The sequence below is a fragment of the Brassica rapa genome, chromosome A03 (genome assembly GCF_000309985.2).
Source record: "Brassica rapa cultivar Chiifu-401-42 chromosome A03, CAAS_Brap_v3.01, whole genome shotgun sequence".
Taxonomy (NCBI): Eukaryota; Viridiplantae; Streptophyta; class Magnoliopsida; order Brassicales; family Brassicaceae; genus Brassica; species Brassica rapa.
The window spans coordinates 3,217,412-3,240,320 of record NC_024797.2 but is presented as its reverse complement, the minus strand read 5'-3'; the positions used below and the strand labels follow the sequence as shown (position 1 = coordinate 3,240,320).

The window sequence follows — 22,909 nt, the reverse complement described above, 5'->3', positions numbered from 1 at the left end:
AGAAAAAAAAACTAAAATAAGTTTTTGTATTTACACAAAACAAAGTGGATATTATTATGATGTATCGGATAAGATGTGTGAAACAAAACGAAAAGAGAGATAGATAGACATTGGCCGGTGGCCTCGTCACAAATCCAAAATATCCTAAAAAGAGATTCGAAAACTTTTTTTTAAAAGAGAATCCAAAACCTTTCCTTCATTCCTCAAATTCCCCACACAACACAAGCAAACCCACAAGATTCGATTCAACTTTCCCATTTTCTCAGAAAAAAAAAAAGTTTCGTTTTTGATTTTTGTTGAAACAAAAAAAGGAAAACACTTTCAATCTCCTTTTCACTTTTAGCGTTTTGGGTGTTTCATTTTGATGAGGTGCGAGGAGATTCCTCCTCTGTTTGTGTCTGTGTCAGATGGAAGACAATGATAAGTCTCCTCCCCCTAAGGTAAAATATTCCTTGGAAAATCCGGAGATTACGTTGGCTTATGAGATAAATCTGGTTTAGATAATGTCTGGTTTTGATGTTAGTGGAAACCTAAAGATCTGATACTGATGTTTCGTTGAAGTATAACTTGTTTAGATTTCAAGTATTGTTGGTGTCTTTTTAGATTCTTGTTTGTTAAAGTTGTCTACCTTTTCACTTTTGACATTCTGGAAAATGATTATGTTTTCATGTATTCTTCTTCTTCCATTTTGATATGGGAACTTATGACTTTTGTTTTTGTGTTTGAAGGATTACTATAAGATTCTAGAAGTTGATTACGATGCAACTGAGGAACTGATCAGACTCAATTATCGGAAGCTTGCTTTGGTTAGTCAACAACTCAACAACCCCTTTGTTTAATATCTGTTGAAATGTCCTTGTTGCTTTGAAGTTGAGTTTCAGAGTGTTTCTAGATTGAAAGAAAGATGCTTTTTTGTTGTTGTGGTTCCATTTTACAGAAGTGGCATCCTGATAAGCACAAAGGCGATACTGCAGCGGCAGAAAAATTTATAGAGATAAACGATGCTTATAACGGTAAAGTCTTTTGCATATTCGGTTCTTATGCATCTAGAAAAGCAGATAGACATTACTAAAGCTGAAGGCTTTATCCAATTTAGCTCCTTGACCTTTATGCTTCTGTTTAGGTGTTGATACAAAACTCTATATAGTTGCAATCCTCAGCTCTCTGTTTCTCTTAAGGTTCTCGCTTGCAACCATTATTTTTTTGGTCTGTGGTCACTTGATATTATGATAGTGAACAATGTGATCTCTCTATTGTAGTGTCTTGAATCAATTGATTTGGTAAAGTTAAACAGCTTCTTCTTTCTCTTTTGGGCAGTGCTGATGGACCCTGATGCACGTTTTGAGTATGACTTAACCGGTATCTATGAGATCCACAAGTATACTTTACGGGTGTGTAACATGTTCTCTTTACATTTGAAAAGAAAAAAAAAAGAACATGGTATTTAGTTTTTGTTGATTTTTTTTTTATTGAGATTTTGCCCAATGTTTTTCTCTACACAGGAATATCTTGCCAGATTTAAGGGAATGATACTCACTTGCAACGGACTCGGCATCAGCCAATCCTCGTCACTATGGTAGTAACCTCTCCAGCTTTTCATTTTATGTTTCAAATTCTCATATATCATATCATAAAGCTTGTGTTATTACATAGTTAGCTTGCTCTCATCGCCAAAACTTTTGGCTGCAGGACACATCAATTGTCTGAGACCACCAACAAAACAACAACAGACTAGCAAGGTTGGTTTTCTTTTTATTTTGTATCTCTTCTTGCTACTTGGATCCATTTCTGAATCACCAAAATAACTCTCATTATCTTCACAGGATAAAAGCAGAAGTTAGAGGAGAGATGTAAAAACTGTGTCAAGATTCTCAAACCCTTTCCCGTCAGTTTTTTTAATACGGTTGTATTTGTGCTGTACAAAACTGGAGCCACAGCTCGAAGCATCAAGGCATCGATGATGTATTGAAAATGCTTAATTTAGATAATTAGATGTATTGTTTCTGAATCGATGTAGAATTAGAGAAGCGTATATGGTCTCTGGTTTTGATACATACATTTACAGACCTGTGATGATTGATCAGGTCTTGTACCACTACTCTCATCACTCAATGGTTTTTCAGACTTCAGACATTAATAAAATCAATGACTTGAAGCATATATATCTCTGAGACCTGATACATACTTTATGTATTATAGAGGTTGACCACTAATCCATCTCTGAAACATGATAAAGCTTTCCTTTGGTTTATACTCTGGTGTATGCCCACCTCCCTGTATATCACATTTTATTAGAATTTAGATTCATACTAAGATCAATGGAGAAAGAAGAAAAAAAAAGACTTGCTTTGACAGTAGCATATGTCATCTTATTGGCATAAGTTTGAGTGTATCCAGCAACTTGATTGTGTATCATCCATGGCCTCCACTTCTCAACAATTGAATAGTTAAGAGACCTTATCCACGCTTGCGTTGAAATGAAAGGCGCCATTAAGTCATGATCACCGCTATATATTCAACCAAACAAAAGTACCATAAGACTTTCCTATAAACTCTTGAAGCTAATTTGCATACAAACGTTAATCTAACCTGAAGATGAGAGATCGGTATCCTTTAATGCTATTATTCATATGGTATGGTACGCTGCTTTTGATGTCGGAATCGTATGGCTTACCAGAAGAACACCGTACCCATTTGTCTATACTTCCCTGGAATCATATATTCAAACTTGTTTTTTGTTAGACATGGTTTATTTAGCATTATAAAACCAAAACTCGTATACACCTTTACCACATGAAGTGCTTCCCGCACGCTCTCGTCATTAGCCCAGAGGGAAGATAGTAAATCTGTATATTCCTACGAGTGGGTGCAAACGCATTTCTTGCGTTACACTGAATGGTTACAGAAGCATAGCATAGACGAATAGAAAGAAGATGGATTGCTTACATAGCAATCATCATCAGTAGACGGAGCCGAAGTGTTTGGAAGGAGAATGTATCTTCTTGGAGACAAGGCTTGATCGCACCGTGGTATTAGAATATTAGCAAAGTTTATTCTAGATATACACTGCAAATGTAAACCCCCCAAAAATGTATAATAACTCCACAAACTATAATGTATATACTATCTTTTACTATGCTTTTGTACCAAATGATATTGGCGAACACTTAAACACTATAGATAAGGGTACAACTATTATGATTAGTGTGTACCTTCAAGAACTCGTCGAAATGTTTCAAGCATTCTGTGTTGTGTGGATCTATATTATCATAATTTCCTTTGCAACTTCTCTTCAACGACTGCAAACAAAAGAGTTTTGTATAGGTTGCTTGTTATCTAACTCCATGCATGTGATATGTTACGTACCTCGTAGAGTTCATCAGAGATTAGTGCCATCCCATGTGCGAATGGAATGCGTTGGTTATGCTCAAATTCAGTATCTGTTACAGGGTTTCCTATTACAAAACCCTATTTGTTGAGAGAAATTTTTTTTTTTGTTAATGTTTATTGGACAAGTTATATATAGTTAACATGAAAAGCAGCCAAGTACAACCTCAAGATTTATTTGAGGCTTAAACCCAAGATCATTTCCTGCATCGTTGTCATCATCATGTAGAGTTTGTTACAAAAATGAAACATCTAAAGAGAGAGAAAAGAAGAAGATGAAGCACGCACACACACATACCTTTGGAGATTTCTTGAACCATGGCCGGAATAATCTTACCAGAATATGAATCTCCACTCACATAAAAAGGATTTGAGATAAACTCTTTATGCTCACTTAACCACTGTACAACAGTAAAGAAAAGAAAAGAAAAGATGAATGCTTCAACAGACTGTTGTTGCACCATTGATTAGGAAAGAGATAATTTAACTAGTGCTCTTTAAAAGTCATAGAACTTATAAGATACTTAAGTTCGTCCTCTTATTTTTTACCTTGCGAATAAATTCATGGATCCTTTTAGCTTCTCCCGAGTCACTAGGGGTATCAAGAATTTGAGTTGTTGCATAGGAGAAGCCACTCCCAACAGGCTGGTCCAAAAATATTATGTTCGCAACCTACAAGCAATGATCCAGAATACCTTATCAACCAAGCATCATGACTATTAAAATGAGCTACATAACAAAAAAAAATTGTTAGTGTTACCTTTGTCCATGAATATGTAGTAGAAAGCAAGGTGGGTGTACCTCCATTGTAATCCTCAACCTTAAATGTCACAGGCCCTGTTTTATTTTTGGTGTCAATTCAAACCACATTTGACTTCCTTTAGATCATTGGATAGAGTTTTTATATTTCTACCGTTCTCAAAAAGAAGACCAGTGATAGAAGAGCAGCCAGGTCCCCCAGTTAACCAAATAAGAAGGGGATCTTCTTTTGGATTCTTCTCAGACTTGATGAAATAGTAAAACAATTGCACCTGCTCTTCGTCACCAACTCCAATATACCTGATTAATCACAACAGTGCAGATCTAACTATATGGCTTTGGTCTCACTCTTTTAACACAAAAACACATGAAGATTAAATGAAAAAGACACAAATGACAAACCCGGTCTCAAGCTGGAAAGGAAGAGGACCTTCAAAACCAGGAAGAAACTTGACAATAGAGCCACAATTTGCATGTGAACTCAAGATAATAAGTAAAAGAAGGAGAAGCAACTTCTTGGCCATTTCCTTCTAGTCTCTCGTTAAGCTAAGTCACGATTGACTGGCTACTGGTTTGTTTTTTAACAAATGAAATTAGCCAGTTGTCTACACACCTCTAGTATTCTTTACACGTATAGTTTTTGTCAGTTAAAAGGTCAGCGCATCTTTTAGTTGACAAAAAACTATACCGCTACCTACCACTTTATGGTAGTCACAATACAACAACTAATTTTATATGTTTAGATATAGGACTGATCATGAGATTTTACGAAACTTAAACAAATACGAGTTAAAATTCAGATGATCAAAAAAAAAAAAAATTCAGATGATCCATTTCTTAACTTTGTATAGAATTAATTATATTTTCATATATATTAAGTAAACTGCAAAATACATTTTAAAAAAAAATTCCCCAAAATTTTTTCTTTATCATTAACCAGTGACAAGAAAATTCAAATGATCAAATGTTTTGTTTATGGGACTATTTGATTAACGAGTACGGCGCAAAATAGAGGAAGCAAATTTGCATCCGAATAACAGCTTCGGGGAAGAAGCTGAAGAAGAAACTAGGGTTTAGAACAGAGGACTCTAAAACCTTTTCTGGTGGAGAAGAAGAAAGATATGATGAAGAACTGGAGAAGAGACACTCTTTGGTCTGAAGCTAGTGTATCCTTCAAACACGAGACTTTGACTTAGTAGCGGTCTTTGATCCAATGCGACAAAGTACACCTGAAACCTTTTCGGGATTTACTCGTGGCGCGAAGTTAACTGTCAAGATTGCCCATTATGACGTCATCGTCTTGTTATGTTTCCCAACTAAAAGGGTACTATTAGCCATAAAAATGGCCCATTATGACCAAGTGATATATACTTAGAAAATAGCCCATATGATAAATTTTAGTATTGTTGGACCGGCCTGGAACTTAACGTTCATCAGATTCTAATACTTGGAATCATTTTCTTGAAATTTCGATATACTATTTTTTCGTATTTAGCTTCAACTTAGTATTATTCATCTTCAGAAACTACACAAGGGTTCAGTTTGTCTTCATTTTCAAAAGGAAAAAAAAACATGTGTTCAAGGAACTATGAATAAAGCTTCGTCAAGCCAGTAATGAAATTAGAATCAAAATATTAGCTTTGATTGGATATTAGCTATAACAGCCTATTTGGTATAGTACTAAAAATCTATACCCAGACATGATAAAACAAAAGGATACATTATATTTACATGATAAGCTTGACCTGCGCGTGCATGTAATATATATACACACACACATCTAGTTTGAATATCACATATGTTTGGTAGAAACTTTGTGAAGTGAACTCGTCGGGCTTTTGAAGAAAGGAGTAAATGCTTTAAGGGTTTAAATAAGGGAGCCAGCAAAAGTGAGTAAAAAGTTACTATGATATGTGTTGTGCATATCATAGTAACTATGACAATGCAATGCATGCACTCGATTATCATTGAGTCATCATAACTTCATCATCTTGCAGCTTTTTTTCTTTTACTTTTGCTTTTTCTTCCCTTGACTTTACCTTTTATACTTATTTTAATTTGTCAGAAAAGTATTAGTATATGTGAGAGAACACATAGGGGGTAAAAAAACTTCTGGGAAAAGCACTTTACCTATTGAATATATACTTTTTCTCTTCTACTTTTTATCAGCTTTAGAGAAAAACCAAATTCCAATCCACTAAATGGTCGCTCCCTATTTAAAAAGAAAATTAAATAAAATAAAAAAATGAAAGGAGCAATCATAAAGCAATCGATTACAAAATGATTTCATCACCTCTCACATCAGACTATCTTTTCTGCAATGGGCAGAATAGTTCTGTGCCCTTCTGTCTCTTCGCATTTATTGCTCCTTTTCTTCCTTTCTCTCTCTTTCTTCTTTCTTCCTTTCTCATTCTCTCTCACTCTCAACCTTAAACTTACATCAATTAATTAAGCTTTTTGAACCGTTTATGCTGACTTTTCATATTGGAATTTGAGATGTTCCTACACTTTAGTGCCCTCTCTCTAACATCTTGCGAAAAAAGCTCATTTAGATTTCAAACCTACTTAGAAAATCCATATCAACGTAGATGTGATGGGTTCTATAGATACTAGATAGAGTTTTCATTTTTTGGATTGAAATTGCTAGTAGAAAACCATGAAACACTTGTCTAGAGCTAAGTTTTGGTCGCGAGGAATTTGGGGGATAGCATATCAAAAGCTCATGACTATTTGTAAATTCAAATCTTCATTGGTGTTGTTGCAGAAGATAATAACTATATTTTGACAAAAAAAGAGAATAATAACTATGATGAATACTGAGAAGTAAATCTTCTAACCATTCACAAAGGTTTGATGATCTTGCAGGTTTTAAAGCTGTATACCCAATGGAACAGTTAGTCTTTACAACCTATATAACTTTGTTTTACAAAAAAAAAAAACCTATATAACTTTCTTTCAGATTTTCTGTTTTATATCATTACCGTCATAATAGTCATTCATTAGGTTTCTTGATGGCTATCGGTCGATGTCTAACAATAACATATATTCAAACCTGAATTCAAAATTAAGAAATCAAAGACAAGAGGTTACAAAGAAATATCAAATTAAGAGACAAGAATAAGTTAAACCTGGACGGTATGGTTTGTAACCTAGTCGGTGTGGTAAGTACAGAATATGTATTATAGTTACGAGACGTTGGTGGGTGTCACAGTACATTCTTTGGTGTTGTGTGCTCTTTCACCCTCATAATATTCTAACTTTATTGATTAATCATAATAACAATATATAGACATAGAGAATTTGACGTTACATGATATATATTCAACCAATATAAAGATATGGACCCCCTTAATGAACAGTGGACATCACATCTCTCTCTCTCTGTGACTGTTGTTGGTTAATGAGACAACTACAACACCTTCATGCCACATCTCATTCTTCGCCAATCTTCGGTACAATTTGCCAATTCCTTTAGGCCCCATCTTTTATACCCTATAAATATACTCTTGTGGAAGAGAAAAAAATTGGTATAGAGTATCGGATTTTAAGCCAAACACAAAATATATAACAAGGATTATCCCCAAAAAGTTTATCAATTAGAGTTCTTTTTTTAAAAGGAGTTGATCAATTAAATTTTTGTTTCAGTTTCTCTCATAACCAAACTAGCACTAGTGTGATCAGTATGTTATATAAACGCAGGTATAAGTTATTTATTGGAGTGTAGTTCCAATGATTTTCTTTTAACTTATGTTTCTATTTTCTTGCATCTTGTTATATATATGCCCAATTAATTTTCGTTATTTTTTCATTGGTACCTTACAAAATGATGTGGCGCATTAGTGGTGGATTGATTACTAGCTAGTGTTCTTACCTTTTACACTCCAAATTATGATAGTTTTTGGTAAAATTATTTTGTAATTACAAATATTCTTATGTATTTCCGAAATAGTACCACATCGCTTTTTCTTTTAAATTTTGAGTGTACATCTTTACTGTTTTTCACCTAGCTAGTTAGCCGTGCAAATTCATTATGTGATAGGAAATAAATATTGGCTTCTTTGCTATAACTTTACAAAATCTAAAAGGGGATAGTAATGTCAACCTTTCTCTTGTTTCATTATTTTGAGATGGAATGGAATTAAATAATTTAATTCACAACTCTAGAAATTTTGCTATTTGCATAACATAAAACAGTGGGTCCAATGTAACCCTACGATTATATTTCAAAATACGTAAAGCTTAAAAGTAGTTTTTGGGTGTTTTAAACATAAATATGGAAGATTTTAAGCTTTATTCTCCAACTTGAGAATTGAGAGGCATATTTTTGCACGGTGAATGTGAAGGGAAAGAAAAAAAAGGGGCGAGAAAAGCATATTATACATCGTTGTTAGTGAGTCAATGATGAACAAATCATGTTGGGCTATTCGCATATAAATACCAAAAATAGTTAATGCCCAGTTTTTAAATGATTTTTTTTTTGTTGGAAAAGCTTGACTCACAAGACCAAAAAGTTATCACCATGCTTTTCATCAAATTAGTCTAATATAAAAAAAAAAAATTGACCCAAAAAGGAAGAAAATTATATACTACATTGTTTAGGATGTGAAACCAACATTCTTCGCATTTTCCTTTTTTATTCTTGTTTTTTTATACAAACGTCGTTAGTAGGAAAGGAACTTATACTACAATCAGATAACATACTCAATCATATCGATTTTCCATTCAATTTTGAATAATATAAAAAGTTTAAACTGGTCATAAATGGGATTTTAAATAACACTAATGTATGATACAATATATTATATTGATGTTGTATGATCATGATTATGTTATATGTTTACCAGAAATTTTAGATGATACACAAGAAAACACTTTTGCAAGGCGCTCCTCTGGGATCGACTACTTCTCTTATATTCTTTAACCAACATTTCTTTTGATCTTTCAATGAGAAAAGTGAGAAAATAAATTTATTTTTAGTCCAAAATTTATTTTTCTCTAATGTATAGGACAGTTTTTCCATAATGGTAACATAATGCAAAAAACATGAGGGTCCATTAAACAGTTAAATTAATATTCAACATAATAGACAGAGGACGACAGCTGGTTGTTAGGCAGCTATGGGTCTTGCCTTTTGCCCTACTTGAATAATCTTCACTAAACAGTAAACACACACTCTTTTTTGTGTTAAGAACTAAACACACTCATTTATTTTTAATTCGATTTGAACAACCATAATTCAGTATGGAATCAAAATGCGTATTAAATTTCAGATCTATACCTACCAAATAAATATCATAGTAGTCCAAAAAAAAATCATTGTCTGATTTGTACAGGTAGATAACCATATTGCATGTGTCAATATGTTTTCTTATTCTTATGTTTATATTTTGTGTATTGTTATTAGTTTGATTGTTATTGTTAAATTCTTCTCCGAATTCCTTAGTGTTGAGAAGATTCAGTTATTATTGATTTGTAAAACATTAATCAAGGAATTTTCAAAATAAAATTGAAAATGGGAGAGTATGTTTGAAGACAAGATGCATATTTATAAATACAAAGTAAGTATCAAAAATATAATAATTAAATAATGGATAGTATTAATTAGAAAATATGACAAAGAGATATGAACGTCAACGGATTGGTAGAATCAACGGAGACTTTCATTCTCCGATATATTCCAAAAAGGTGTAAACTATTAATTTAGACAATATGGAACCTCACGTTCTGTTGGATCCATTTAATGCGTGCAGTGATAATTTATTTTAGATCTATGAATAAAAATTATAAAATACAACTACTAGTAAGTTCTTTTATTTCGTACGTAAATGAGGAAGTTAAAAATAAAAACAGCATTAGCAGTTTAATTACTTGTCGCATTGGATCTCACTCACCGACGTAAGTTCAGGTCCATGAATATATTATCACCCGTTCATTTTTGAACTTTTCTAGCCATTGCGAATTTGATAAAGGAAAGAATAAAACATACGAGCAAAAGGAAAGCTAATATATCTTCTTCGAGAAATTAATGGGGCACAGAATCCAATCATACGTTAATAGCTAAGCGAAATATCAACCTTCGTTACTCTCTAGTTTCAAACTTTCAATGTTTTTTTTTGAGAAATCTCTAGTTTCAATGTTCCTCTAATAAACTAAACCTAAAAAGGTTTAGTTCCCAATATAGTAATTAATGGATCAGTTAACATATAGTGTTAGTGACTGATCTAATGATAATCTCTTGGATGAGCCTAGGGTTGAAAAAACAGAAAACTAGCTCGTTCAGAAAACTAAACATATATTTATAGTTTGGAATAAAATTCAAATTATTATTACTGAATTCAAATTTATATGCTAAATACAGTATAAAACAAATTTACTGTAGCCGTAGGCTTTAAGAAAACCAATTCAGAATTATAAAATTGACATCTTCCCAAAAAAAAGGAAAAAAAAAAATAGCTAAGGCTATATTTATCTAACTCACAGCATGCACTACTTTTAAAAAGACTCAAAATACGTCTAAACTCTACAAACATATACCGCACAAACTTTTTTAACAGATATATATATTATAAGATTAAATAATAATCTCTACATATTATTTCAAATCATTTTCCTATTTTTTTATTCCTGATGCTTTCAACATTTAGTGCAAAATTAAATGTCTTTTTACATTTTGTGATTGTTTAGTATTTTACAGTTGCTTAACCTTTTTTGTCAGTAATGATTAAATGCTTAGCTATTGATTTTTTTTTTTCTGAAACAAATACTTCATCTGTTTCATAATAAGTGTAATCAGGGGCGGATGCACGTTAATGACTACGGGGTCACGTGCCCCCGATTAATTCTAGATAATATTTGTTTCCAGCCTAAACATTATCACTTAATTTGCTCAGTTGCTTATAGTGCCCCCATTAAATTTTAGAGCGACAGTTTGATTCTTCCGTTGTACGTCTATTTTTTTTACCTTTTCTTTCTTTTTTCTTTCAATTTTATTTTCTCATTCCATCGAGTATTAGACGTAATGTATGGATGTCATCTCTTCGTGTATTACTTTGTTACCACGTTTATATAGATTTTTTGTTTGCTTTTTTCAACCAACTATTTCCTTTCTATTTTGTTTCAACAACTAATCTAACTCATTTTATATATTTACACTAATTTACACTACTAGTAAATTTAATTAACACCCTTGGATAAAAACATTTAAACAATACAAAACAACTAAAATAATTTTAAAAATAAATATTAAAATCCAAAATCTTTTAAGATTTGTGTTTAGTTATACTTTATGTATGCTATAGGATACCAATTTAAATGTACTATATACTTTGAACTTACTTTTGGTAGTTTATTTTAATCATACATATTATTTAATCTTTATAAAAATATGTTATTAAATTATATATATTATTTTAAATATTTGTGCCCCCGATCCAAAAAATTTCTGGATCCGCCACTGAGTGTAATTCTAATATTTTTTGTTGTTACACAAAAAATGTCACTTTACAATTCCAATGCAAATTATATTTACTTTCAGCTGAAAATTGATTACAAACTGCACTGATTTTTTAAATAATTTTATTCATCTCAAATATTATTGATCAGAAAGGTGTAATTAATAACAACTTACATATATTTCAGCCATTTTTTTTAATTTCTGAAAAAAATGTCAAAGTGACACTTATTCAGAAACTGAGGGAGTAATATATTTCAATAAAAAAATAAAACAAAATAAATGATTTCTCAATTTTAATGCAAAAAACTTGAACATTATATTATTTAATATAGAGAAAATGTAATTAACATACTCCCTCTATTTCATAAAATTGCATATTTTTTTAAAAAAAGTTTTGTTTCAAAAATATTTATTTTTATATTTTCAATGTATTTTTGTCAACTAATAATAATTGATTGTAAAATTCAAAAAAAAAATTGTACAGGATTTTTATTGGTTTAGAATGATGAGAAATATATAGTTACAAAAATATTATACATTTAATATTAAAATTTAATATGTTTTATTAATATGTGGGGAAAACTAAAATATGTAATATTTTGAACCAAATGGAGTGTTATATAATTCATAATTTATTTTTATAACAATTTCGGGCTTTTAATTACCTCTACGATCAATAAATAATAATAAAAAGATCAATAAATAAACAAATACCTAATATTGATGGCCATGTGACTTATTTTCTGAGGAGACAACTCAATGAAAAATATAGAGTTTATTTAATTGAGAAAGAATATTTGGGAGAATGAAAAAGGGAATTAGAAGCAAATATTTGGGTTCTTTAGAGTTTACTTGTTTTTGCTTACTCAAGGAAACAAACAAAATATACTTTCTGCCTAATATTCTTATGTATGATAATATCTAAAACAATTATGCGTTACAATAATAGAAATGCCGCTAAGTATATGACACATCTTGTATGGTCATATACACACGGAAAAACTTGTATATTGTATTGTACAGACGAATGTATAATGTGTATCATGCACATATATGAGTTCATTTGAAGAAAAAGGTACTTTTTGTAAGACATAACTTTTTTCTCTACATTCGGAAGCCACATCACAAAGTATATAATATATAATCCAAATCAAAAGTGGGAGAAAATAACAATATGTCATTGAAATAAACAAGTCAAAGTTTATGAAATAAAAAACTACACAAACAATCTCAAGATTTGGTAATATAAATCTGCTATATATATTTAAATTAAGTGTCTAATGTGACAGATCAGTCTGATTTAGCCCTATAATAGACTTCACAAAATGGTCAAACAAGTGACCGGTTGATTTTGTAGTCTACATCTCTACGAACTAAATATTTATGTCTTTACGAGCTATTCATAAACTCAAGAACGTACTGATATTTAATGTAGAGTTATCTCTTTAGGTATAGTTGAACAATCTACGGTCAGGAACTTGAATTGTTTGATTCCAAAATCATATAAAAGAAATTAAACAAATATATAAAATCTAAATAGAGAGTGAAGTGAGAAGCGAAGAGAGTGGGGGAGAAAATAAAACAAAAAGAGTCAGAGGGTTTCTTTCTCTCTCAACGTATGAATCCCGTCGTCTCCGGGGTACCAAAATCAGAGCATCCGATTTTTATTTATGTATTTTATATGTTTTGTTTTTGTTATTTTCTCTTATTATTTATTTATTTATTTAACTTTGGCTTTTGCTTTGACTAAAGATTTAGATAGGACAGAAGAGAGCGACCCTTTATTCTTTCTCCTCTTGTACTCTTCTCCAACATTTTAATTAGTATTATTCTTCATCATAATCTGTGAACATGTATTATTTTATATTCCAATGGGTTTCTGATTTAGTACTCAAAATGATAAGGTTTGTTAATCTATCTTTTTGTTCGATATGTTTATAGAATCTGTATAAAGAAACAAGCCCCAAACACATATCATTATGTTTTATCTATGAAAAGGATATCAATTATAACGTACTAATTTACATCAAATTTCCATCTATTATATAAACAAATTATTTGTCAATAGTAGTTCAGTTATTTTAGCTGTAAAAACTAAAGTGTCAATACTCAATAATAAAATACTAATGACTTGCTAGTTATTTTAGCTGAATCAATCAATGTAGTTGTAAAATATTTATATTGGTAGTTTGCTCGGTGAAAGAAAGGTTAAAATGACAAATTTAAGATATCATCCCAAAATAAAATAAAAACTTGCACTATTTGGAATACAACGAATTACAATATTACCCTTTCTCAACTATCGTTTTCCATCTCATACATACACACATGTACATACGCACACACTATATCTCTCTTTCTTACTTATTTTATTTTTCCTGAATTTTGTTTTATTCCTTTTTTCTCTTCTGCGTTTGATTCACAACACACATACCTATCTCTCTCTCTCTCTTCTCCTTCTTTTTCTATCTCTCTCTGCGTCTTACTCTGAGCATGTTTGTTTCTGGAAGAAGATTATTATTACTCAACTTTTCTCTCTTCTCTTCCTTCTTAGTCCTCTTCAAAGCTCTTCTTTAACTTCATCTCCCCTCACTTTCTCATTTCCTTTTGAGATATAGAGAAAAAATCCAAATCTTTCAGACACCCTTTTGACTTCTTTGCTCAAAGAATCTCTTTTATTTTTCCCTTAGAAAAATAATTTTAAATTCAGAAGCAAAACCCTCAAGAGAAAGAAATACAAGTAATCACCCATCATCATCATCATCATCATCAGTAGCAGAAGGAATAGCAAGAGAGGTTCTTAAAAGGTTGCTTAATCATGTCCATGGAAGGAGTTTTTCTAGAGAAACCAACATCAAACACGACTACAACTCTCCCTGATCTATCTCTCAACATAAGTCTCCCAGATACTCATCACAACGAGTCTTCCAAAGAACTTTCAAGAAGATCATCCCAAACCGACAACAACAGATCATCAAACTTTGAACTCTCCTTATCTCATCATAACAACCCTAGTTCGAATCCAAGCACAAGAATCCTCCATTGTCCTGATAGAAGGAACCTCTATAACAACCACATCCTTAGTGGTGGAAGTCTTCATCAAAGGGTTGATGAATCCGAGATTAATAATATCCACCGTCCGATTAGAGGCATCCCGGTCTATCACAACCGTTCATTCCCTTTTCACCAACAAGCCTCTCCTTCTTCTTTGCCTTCTCTTGGAGGAGACTTCTCAATCTTAAACTCATCTTCCGGCTATAACAACGCTTACCGATCGTTCCAATCTTCCCCTAGGCTAAAAGGTGTTCCTATGCATCATCATAATCACTATGGAGCCGTTGGATCTTCAGATTCTTCTTATCCTCATCATCATAATCATCACCATCATGGGATGGTCAGATCAAGATTCTTGCCTAAGATGCCGACAAAGCGGAGCATGAGAGCTCCGAGGATGCGTTGGACGAGTAGCCTCCACGCACGGTTTGTTCACGCCGTTGAGCTTCTAGGCGGACATGAAAGTACACACGCATTTACATCATAATCACATTCTTAAGCTCTTTCCCTTTTTAATTTAATATATATTCTAAAAATGTGAAACAAAATTCTTGTTATTGTTGTTTTGAATATATATAGGAGCAACTCCAAAGTCAGTTCTTGAGCTCATGGATGTAAAAGACTTAACTTTAGCTCATGTGAAGAGCCATTTGCAGGTAGATCTACACTCCACTTCCGTGTTAATACAAATGAGAGAACCAAACGTTGTTTATGAATTTAGGTTTTTTCTCTCATATTCTTATTGGTTCCTTTCCCCTAGTATGAGTCTAGTCAAGTTAGTTCATTACCAATTATTAAGATTCTCTAATTAGGGAAATTCATTGTTTTCATCACCATCATGTCCCTCTCTCTCTCTCTCTTCTCATTTCCGTTGCACAAAAACAGCTTAATCAAGAAACTAGATATTTGTGTACATATATGCCATCATAGCAGTGAATAGTGTTGAAGTATCCAAAGCTTGTGCTGAAACTCTAATGTCTTAGTTTTGTTTTCTTGTTTTGTCTTTGCTTCAAAGTTTAGTCATTTTCTGAAGAGATGGCACAATTGCCAAGAAATTGAATCAGTAATGAATTTAAAGGGAGAAAAGAGAGAGAGAGTGTAGGTATAGCTTTAAGAGAACTGAGATGATAGAATTTCTTTTAATCATAATTCTAATTTTAAAATAAAATAGGAAGAGGGGACAAAAGTAGTCATCATTACTCAATGATAATAATACAATCTTTCAGACATCAACCTCGTGGTCTTAAAATCATAAATAAATAATTCAATGTACAACACTAGTCCCAAGACATACCCAGAAAACCACACATTTGTATAAAGTTCATATGTGTCTGCATATATGTCTCCAGATTCGTCAGCTGTATCATAAGTATATTCAAAATAATACACTTGTTTTTTTATGGTATCCTTAATTAGATTTATTGATTTATTCCTTAGTTTTTGAGCTGTAATGCCTTTTACTCTTATTTTTTCTTGCAGATGTATCGAACTGTTAAGACCACTAACAAGCCTGCTGCTTCATCAGGTACGTATTATTCCGAACCTGACTTTACACATATGTACTTATGCATATTCACATTTCTTTCTAATACTTTTCAGCTTTATATATGCTAAAAAGATAGAAAAATATACAATAAAGCTTATTTCGCCAATAATATTTAAGCAGATTTTAGGTTCAGTATATAGTTACTATACTAATTTATTGATCAAAATAAATAAAATAAAATTTCAAGCTATAATTTGAATATTTGATTCGTATATTATTTAAACTTAGAAGAAGCATTTCTAGTATTTTTACTAGTTAGTTCCAATATTTTTACTATTTCCTTTTCCCAATTAAAAAATGCTAATAATTGGTCAAGCTCAAGGCTTTATCTTTCTTTCTTATGATTGAAACCCTAAGTTTAACTGATCAAGGTTCAAAGCAAACCAAACAAAAAATCATCTTTAATAGTGATCTTCTTTAATAAAACGGAAAAAATCTATCAAATGACTACATACTAAACTACTAAATCTTTGCCCAAAAAAGCTAGTAAATCAAATATGACTAGTACACTGAAATAAAGATCTGTTTTTAAATATTCATATGGATTTTTTTTTTTTCGTTGTACACACAAACATATTTCATTTTTAATCTCTTATTTGGCACAATTTCCAAGGTTTGAAACATTGATTTTAGTCAAGCCAAAAGCTGGAAAACATTTAAAGGAAAGCAATATGTTCACTGCACTGTCTTTTACCAAAAGCTTACAATAATTGACCCTTGTTTTATTTTAAACAAGAACCCTTAAAGGGTAAAATAGTTGAGATGAAATATGATAAAAAGTTATAATTAATTTTTCAGATGGGTCAGGAGAAGAAGAAATGGGTATAAACGCGAATGAAAGGGCACAATCTGACGATACTTCTCCTCATCATCAAGAAATTGACTTCCCTTCCACACAACCTCGTTGGAGTAACTCTTCAGGGTACGTTTATACGTGTTATAATCTTATTACATACAAGTATATACATGTATCAAACGCACGATACGTTAGAATTTAAGTGAGATTGCGTAGTTATATAGGGTTTAGGTTCCCTTTACCTAAGTAATCCTACTCCAACCAAGTTAAATAAAAAATATTTAGTTATCCCAACAAAAATAGATTGGATGATATTTTCAGGTTTTTTGTTTGTTTTAAATTTTTAATTGAACCAGTGAAAATGGTGCTTTTGGTTTCAGTGAGATGAAATTGTATAGGATTTAGGGTTTGTAGTTTTTAAAATCATTTGGTATACTTGTTATATAATAAAAAAAACTGTTCACATTTATGACATGAAGTTTGTGGGATCAATAGTAACATGCAAAATACGTTATTTGTGACTACCATTTTTCTAGTATAAATCACCAACTATCGAGTTAAATGGTTTACCATTTTTCATTTTCAACTTATGCATGGATAAGATTGTTGATTTCATTATACTTTGTTGTTCTTTAAACATACAACAGAGAGACATGGCCATTAAGTAACAACTGCGCAAGCGACATAGATACGGTGATCAGAACTTCATCAACATCAATGATCTCTCACCATCAAAAAACCTCCCTCCTTCAAAATCAGGTTCTAATAACAGTTCTCATATAACCATGCATATACATATATAGTTATTGTTTTTCTTAGTTTGAAAAAAAAAACCTAATTAAAGTTAATTTCGCAGGACCAAAGGTCAAACGATCAAGGAAAGAGGTGTGGAGATCTTAGTTGTAACAATCCAAGTTTGGAGTTCACATTAGGAAGACCCGATTGGCACGAGAAATGACTTTCTTGACCAATATATATACCCGGAACATGTATGCAGACTGCAGTTATAGTTATACCGCTGTGACGATGAATTTGTCAGCGGAAAAGTTGAAGATCACATAGAGAGAGCCAAGACGCTCAAGAGTGTTGATTTTTGGAGAAAGACATGCTTTTTTAGGCTTTTCTTCTCAAGTTCCATTGATGTTAATTATAAAGTGCATGATCAATGTATGATTTTTTTTTCTTTTTTGGTTTTCCGGGGTTTATTGATTTTCCCGAGGTTGATGTGGTGTGATCATAAGTTATATAATTGGCGTGATCATAAGTTACACACAAAGTTTGGACGATTTTTTTCTTGAAGTGAAAGCCTCTTCGTGGTTTAGAGGGTTGTATACGCAGCATTCCTTAATTAAATGAAACAAAATATATGCATACACATCCGAATGCAAATGATTACAATGATTCTTCTGTAATCAGCTTCTTCACAACAAGCTCAGTGAATGAACAATTTATATAAACTTTCATTAACAAACACGCTTGACCAAAACTAGGGGTTTATCTACAAACTCTGTAGACACTTGTAATTAAAAAAAAGGCTAAAGAGAAGGATTCTCACTGGATGATTCGATGGTTACTACCTCTCGATCTTTGTCTTGATGAAGACTGAAACTGTTACCTGAATAGGCTAATCTCATCAATTGCTTCACCAAGCGCAGGCTTCCTTTTGCTCCCAACCACACAAGATAGAAAAACCCAATCCAACCTGTTAAACACATTCAATTATATTCTATCAGTAAATAAAAGAAAAGAAAGCAACTTGGAATATTTCATTTCAAGAGTCCAAAACAGAACCAGAACAGAGTAATATAAACCTGAGGCAAATAAGATGGAAACAACAGCTGAAACTGTAACAGTAGAGATGACGAACGCAGCAACGGATAAGGCTCCGATGTAAGTAGGGGACAAGGAGAGAAAAAAGAGAGACAAGAAGCCACCAGCAACAGCAAGTGAAACCAAAAGAGAGATTATGATTGCGTTTACTGTTGCAGCTACAAAGAAGAGCGTGAATACAACCAAAGCTAATGCCGTAAGAATCACTATTGTTCCTATCTGCAACAAAACAAGAAGTTTGACTATTCCAATAAAGTACCAAACTTTAGCATGAGAAGAGTCAGTGATCATCAATTACAGTGATGACAAGCAGTGCACGAAGCGGGCTGCCACGACGAGTCCATTGGAGAATGTCGCGTGACGTTTTCCGAGAAGCTTCTCGAAGTTTTGGACCATTCTCGGAGAGAGAGTTTCTTATTCGTTGAAGCAGAGAAGACGACGAGGCATCCCTTGTTTTCGGATCCGGAAACAGAATCGAACGGATCGTGATCCAAAGCAACGAGTGGAGGCTCTCCGAATCATCCTCCTCCTTAACTTCCACATAGTCCGTTTTGTGATGACCATTCATCGTCCCTCCGTTCACGACGACTTCTCCGACATCATCGGCTTTAGCGTATGATTTCTTCTCTGTTTCGACGTGATCTTGCGACATTTTCTCAGACTGTTGATTTAGGATTTGGATCAAGAAGGAAAAAACTTGGGGGTGGTAACAGATAATGGCGGACGTAAGATGGGAACATAACAGAACAGCTGTTTAGTTTTTTTCGTTAGAAGATATCGGCCACGCCCACGTGTAGGTGTAGCATGCAAGCACCAACGTGGCCAAGAGCGTCTAATCAACGCGCTTTTAACACGCGAGTAGCTCATTCTCTTTCTGTTAAGGTCCATTTGCTGTGCGGCTTTTTTTTGCCGCGCCAACTCAACCGTTTGTTGCTTGTTTCGTACGGGTTTAATTTCCCCAATAGAAACAAAAGGCGAATCGGATTACAACAAACATGTAGCTCGTTGGGCCTTATGCTAAGCCCATTTATTATATTAGTTCGAGTATTATTCATACTAGCTTTCTTTACTTCAAAACATAATGGTCTTTTTATTCTTTGTTCAAAGCATTTTAAACATATAATAAACTTCATATCATTTGCCGGCAAAAGAAATACAAAACTCATATCCGAATCTGAAATATTAAATTACTACTACATACTTCCGGGAAAACAAACCTTATACATTAAAACTATAGATATATGTTTTCAACATTAATTAGTCAGATTGATTCATGGTGTTTTCCATACCTCAAATATACTTCAAAATTCCCTTGAAAGAAAAAAACACATATAATTAGGTGATATATCATTGATATATAACTGACATTTTACTTTAATTAATGAATAAACTCCAAAGCTGCATAGTAGGCGACGAGCACTGGTAAAGAGACCAACATCCCAAATATCACCCTACATTTATGATCACACAATTAACTGAATTATATATAATCACAAAAATATAAAATTATACTATTTGGTTTTCTAATTTAGACTTACGCTGTGCTTAGAACATCTGCATGTAATCCGTATTCCTTAGCAAAAATAAACGAAGTGATTGATTGTGGCAAAGCAGCCTGTAATTACATACATAAGTAATTTACTAATTTATCACTAAACTCAAACGAATTAAGTTTTGTATCTTCTGAAAAGTGAAAAAGATGATGACAAAAAAAATGAAAAAGCATTAAGTTTGTCTCCTATCTAGCTAGTGGGTGAAAGGAATGATTTGGTGTATTGCAGTTTTCCAAATTGATTCGGTATATGCTAATCAACATATATGTATGCTGCTTAATCTATCAGACTATACACATATCCAACGTACGTTATTTAGAACAAGATTAAACTAAAATATAACTGTATCAGACTGAACATTTTATTTTCCTTTGCTTTGTATGTTTAGCTTATAAACAGAACAAGAAACGAAAACTTGATCAGACAAACCGGAACAAAAATACAAGAAATGGATAATGACCTGAATGATGGCGACGCGGAGGACATTTCCGTGGAGGCCAACCGCGATTGAACCAATGGCCATGGCGGCGGGTCCGGCAATAAATTTCAAGACCATCCCTATCGCAGTCAAGCTTGTTCCACATACTATCAACTTGTCTTGAAGTGCCATGAATATCCCTGCGCATATATATACATATGTATGCTAATTACTAGTTCCATATGGTTATGTAATATATACATAGGTAGGTAATAAAACATAAAAAAACGTACCCATATTGAACATGGCAGTTCCTGTTCCTGCTTTTGACATTATAAGAATCGATCCCTCTATTATGCCCGGCATCTCAAAATGCCATCTATTTCAATCAATAAGTAAAATATTAAAGTCTTTGTTACAGATCATGTTGATCATATTGTTACTATTATACATACTAATAATCAAAACCCTAATCCCATTGTTTACAACACCTGTTTAGTTAAGACTATATTCTGGCCGGACATGATTGTTTCTTTGCATGTACGTTTGTGTTTATGTTACCTTGTTAAAATTTCTAAGGACACTATAACTTGAAAAGGCTAACGTAAATACGATAATCAACTGTGTTACAACACCATTTATCATAGAGTGTAAGGCGCTACACCGAAAAGTATTTTTGATGATCTAAACTTCAAATTTTAGATTTTTCGGTCCGTTTAAACGATTGCTTAGATGTTAGAAATTGAGCTTAGTGTCTCCTGATCACCCATACTTAAAGCTTTGTTAAAACATATTTCATAAAGCTAATATATATATTAAAGATTTTTTTTACCTGTTAGATATAAAAGCCCATGCGATTCCAAGGATACAAGAATAGCAATTCGGATTCGTTGCAAGCTTCAACCACACGACGGACATGACCTCAAGGAACGACTTCTCCTCTCTCACAACCACGGTTTCCTTTCTACCACCTTCGATATTGATGTCATCTACATTATTATTACTACTAAAGCCGGCTCTTCTAAGCTCTAAGACAAACAACAAGAGTGTGAGCCACACGATTCCTTGAAACACCGATGATTGAACCACGAGATCAACAGCCTCTTGTCCGTACATCGCCTTTCCCAATGGCACACCCACGACAAGAGAGTTAGTAAGAGTGCATAGAGAGAAACTTGTAATGTACCAACAATAACTTCCTTTGCTGCTATATTTGGCCCAAAACGCTAAGACCGCAATTATGATGATCTTAGAGAGAACATCTGCTGCAATGAACCGGTAATTCATGTTGAATGGGTCGACATGAGCCGTGAACTCGATGGTGAAAAGTGGTAGGGTGAAATAGTAAACGAGCTGGTTTATGGCATCACATTGATCACGAGTGAAGATGTTCCACCATTTCACCGAACCATAGCCTGAGATTAGGGCAACATAGAGTGGAACCATTGCTTCGATGACCTTGTAAACATCTCCCCCACTTATCATGGTTTTACTAAAAAAAATGTTATATATAATACACAGTTTGGTTTAAGCAACGGGAAAGTCACTGAAGCTTGTTAAGTTCTTTTGTAGCTAGTGAATGTGGTAAGACATAACCAACATGTTCATATTTATAGATACGATTGTTGTTTTTAACAAATGAAAAAAAAATTATATATATATTAGATATCCATGCATGAAGAATAATATTATTGAAACAAAAGCAAGATTTTTGGTATAACAATAGTAAGTTTCCTTTTGTTTATATGGTTAAGTATGTATACTTCATATATGGAACAATTCCTATAAAATAATTGCAAGATTTACTTTAAGATAATACTAGTTATTAGTTTAATAAGATAATAGCTTTTAGTTTTTTTTTTGTCAATTATAATAGCTACTAGTTTAATAGAGAGAAACGAAAGTTATCATTATCAATATAATTGACCAGACCGGGCCATGCATGGGATATGATTCTATTCCAATTGTTATTGAGTTTGGTATTTAATTTTTGTATGACGTTAACATGTCTTTCAATATTTGACTATATTGATAAATGTACTTGATGATAACGTCGCAGAAAAAAATACATAATGAGGTTGTAGCTTGAGCCACAAAGTCGCACTTGGGAATG

At 32.7% G+C, this 22,909-nt stretch overlaps 5 protein-coding genes across 6 annotated transcripts; 2 read left to right on the top strand and 3 right to left on the bottom strand.

Moving 5' to 3' along the window:
- Positions 1-167: 167 nt before the first annotated feature.
- LOC103856205 (dnAJ-like protein slr0093) lies at positions 168-2,122 on the top strand. The gene is made up of 7 exons (XM_018657629.2): positions 168-440; positions 729-806; positions 938-1,013; positions 1,318-1,391; positions 1,503-1,576; positions 1,690-1,739; positions 1,824-2,122. Exons 1-6 carry the CDS (start codon positions 408-410, stop codon positions 1,733-1,735), a joined length of 381 nt encoding a protein of 126 aa, XP_018513145.1. The 5' UTR covers positions 168-407; the 3' UTR covers positions 1,736-1,739; positions 1,824-2,122.
- LOC103856206 (serine carboxypeptidase-like 7) lies at positions 1,908-13,718 on the bottom strand. 2 transcript variants are annotated; one of them, XM_009133302.2, is made up of 13 exons: positions 4,549-13,718; positions 4,301-4,446; positions 4,148-4,224; positions 3,937-4,059; positions 3,686-3,788; positions 3,554-3,591; positions 3,367-3,468; positions 3,213-3,299; positions 2,947-3,066; positions 2,785-2,856; positions 2,590-2,708; positions 2,348-2,507; positions 1,908-2,274 (listed from the first exon to the last, which is right to left on the bottom strand). In XM_009133302.2, exons 1-13 carry the CDS (start codon positions 4,668-4,670, stop codon positions 2,194-2,196), a joined length of 1,350 nt encoding a protein of 449 aa, XP_009131550.1. In that variant the 5' UTR covers positions 4,671-13,718; the 3' UTR covers positions 1,908-2,193. The 2 variants fall into 2 exon arrangements, with proteins under 2 accessions (XP_009131550.1, XP_009131551.1); XM_009133303.2 differs by having other exon boundaries at positions 2,791-2,856.
- Positions 13,719-14,031: 313 nt separating this feature from the next.
- On the top strand, positions 14,032-18,316 carry LOC103856203 (transcription repressor KAN1). The gene is made up of 6 exons (XM_009133300.3): positions 14,032-15,117; positions 15,233-15,309; positions 16,133-16,178; positions 16,998-17,121; positions 17,643-17,754; positions 17,852-18,316. The coding sequence occupies exons 1-6, from the start codon at positions 14,418-14,420 to the stop codon at positions 17,951-17,953; spliced, it is 1,161 nt and encodes a 386-aa protein (XP_009131548.2). The 5' UTR covers positions 14,032-14,417; the 3' UTR covers positions 17,954-18,316.
- On the bottom strand, positions 18,169-19,761 carry LOC103856204. The gene is made up of 3 exons (XM_009133301.3): positions 19,124-19,761; positions 18,807-19,044; positions 18,169-18,697 (listed from the first exon to the last, which is right to left on the bottom strand). Exons 1-3 carry the CDS (start codon positions 19,475-19,477, stop codon positions 18,531-18,533), a joined length of 759 nt encoding a protein of 252 aa, XP_009131549.1. The 5' UTR covers positions 19,478-19,761; the 3' UTR covers positions 18,169-18,530.
- A 265-nt stretch (positions 19,762-20,026) lies between these two features.
- LOC103856202 (auxin efflux carrier component 5-like) lies at positions 20,027-22,819 on the bottom strand. Its single transcript, XM_009133299.3, has 5 exons — positions 21,629-22,819; positions 21,090-21,175; positions 20,839-20,996; positions 20,364-20,440; positions 20,027-20,276 (listed from the first exon to the last, which is right to left on the bottom strand). The coding sequence occupies exons 1-5, from the start codon at positions 22,279-22,281 to the stop codon at positions 20,204-20,206; spliced, it is 1,047 nt and encodes a 348-aa protein (XP_009131547.2). The 5' UTR covers positions 22,282-22,819; the 3' UTR covers positions 20,027-20,203.
- Positions 22,820-22,909: the final 90 nt, after the last annotated feature.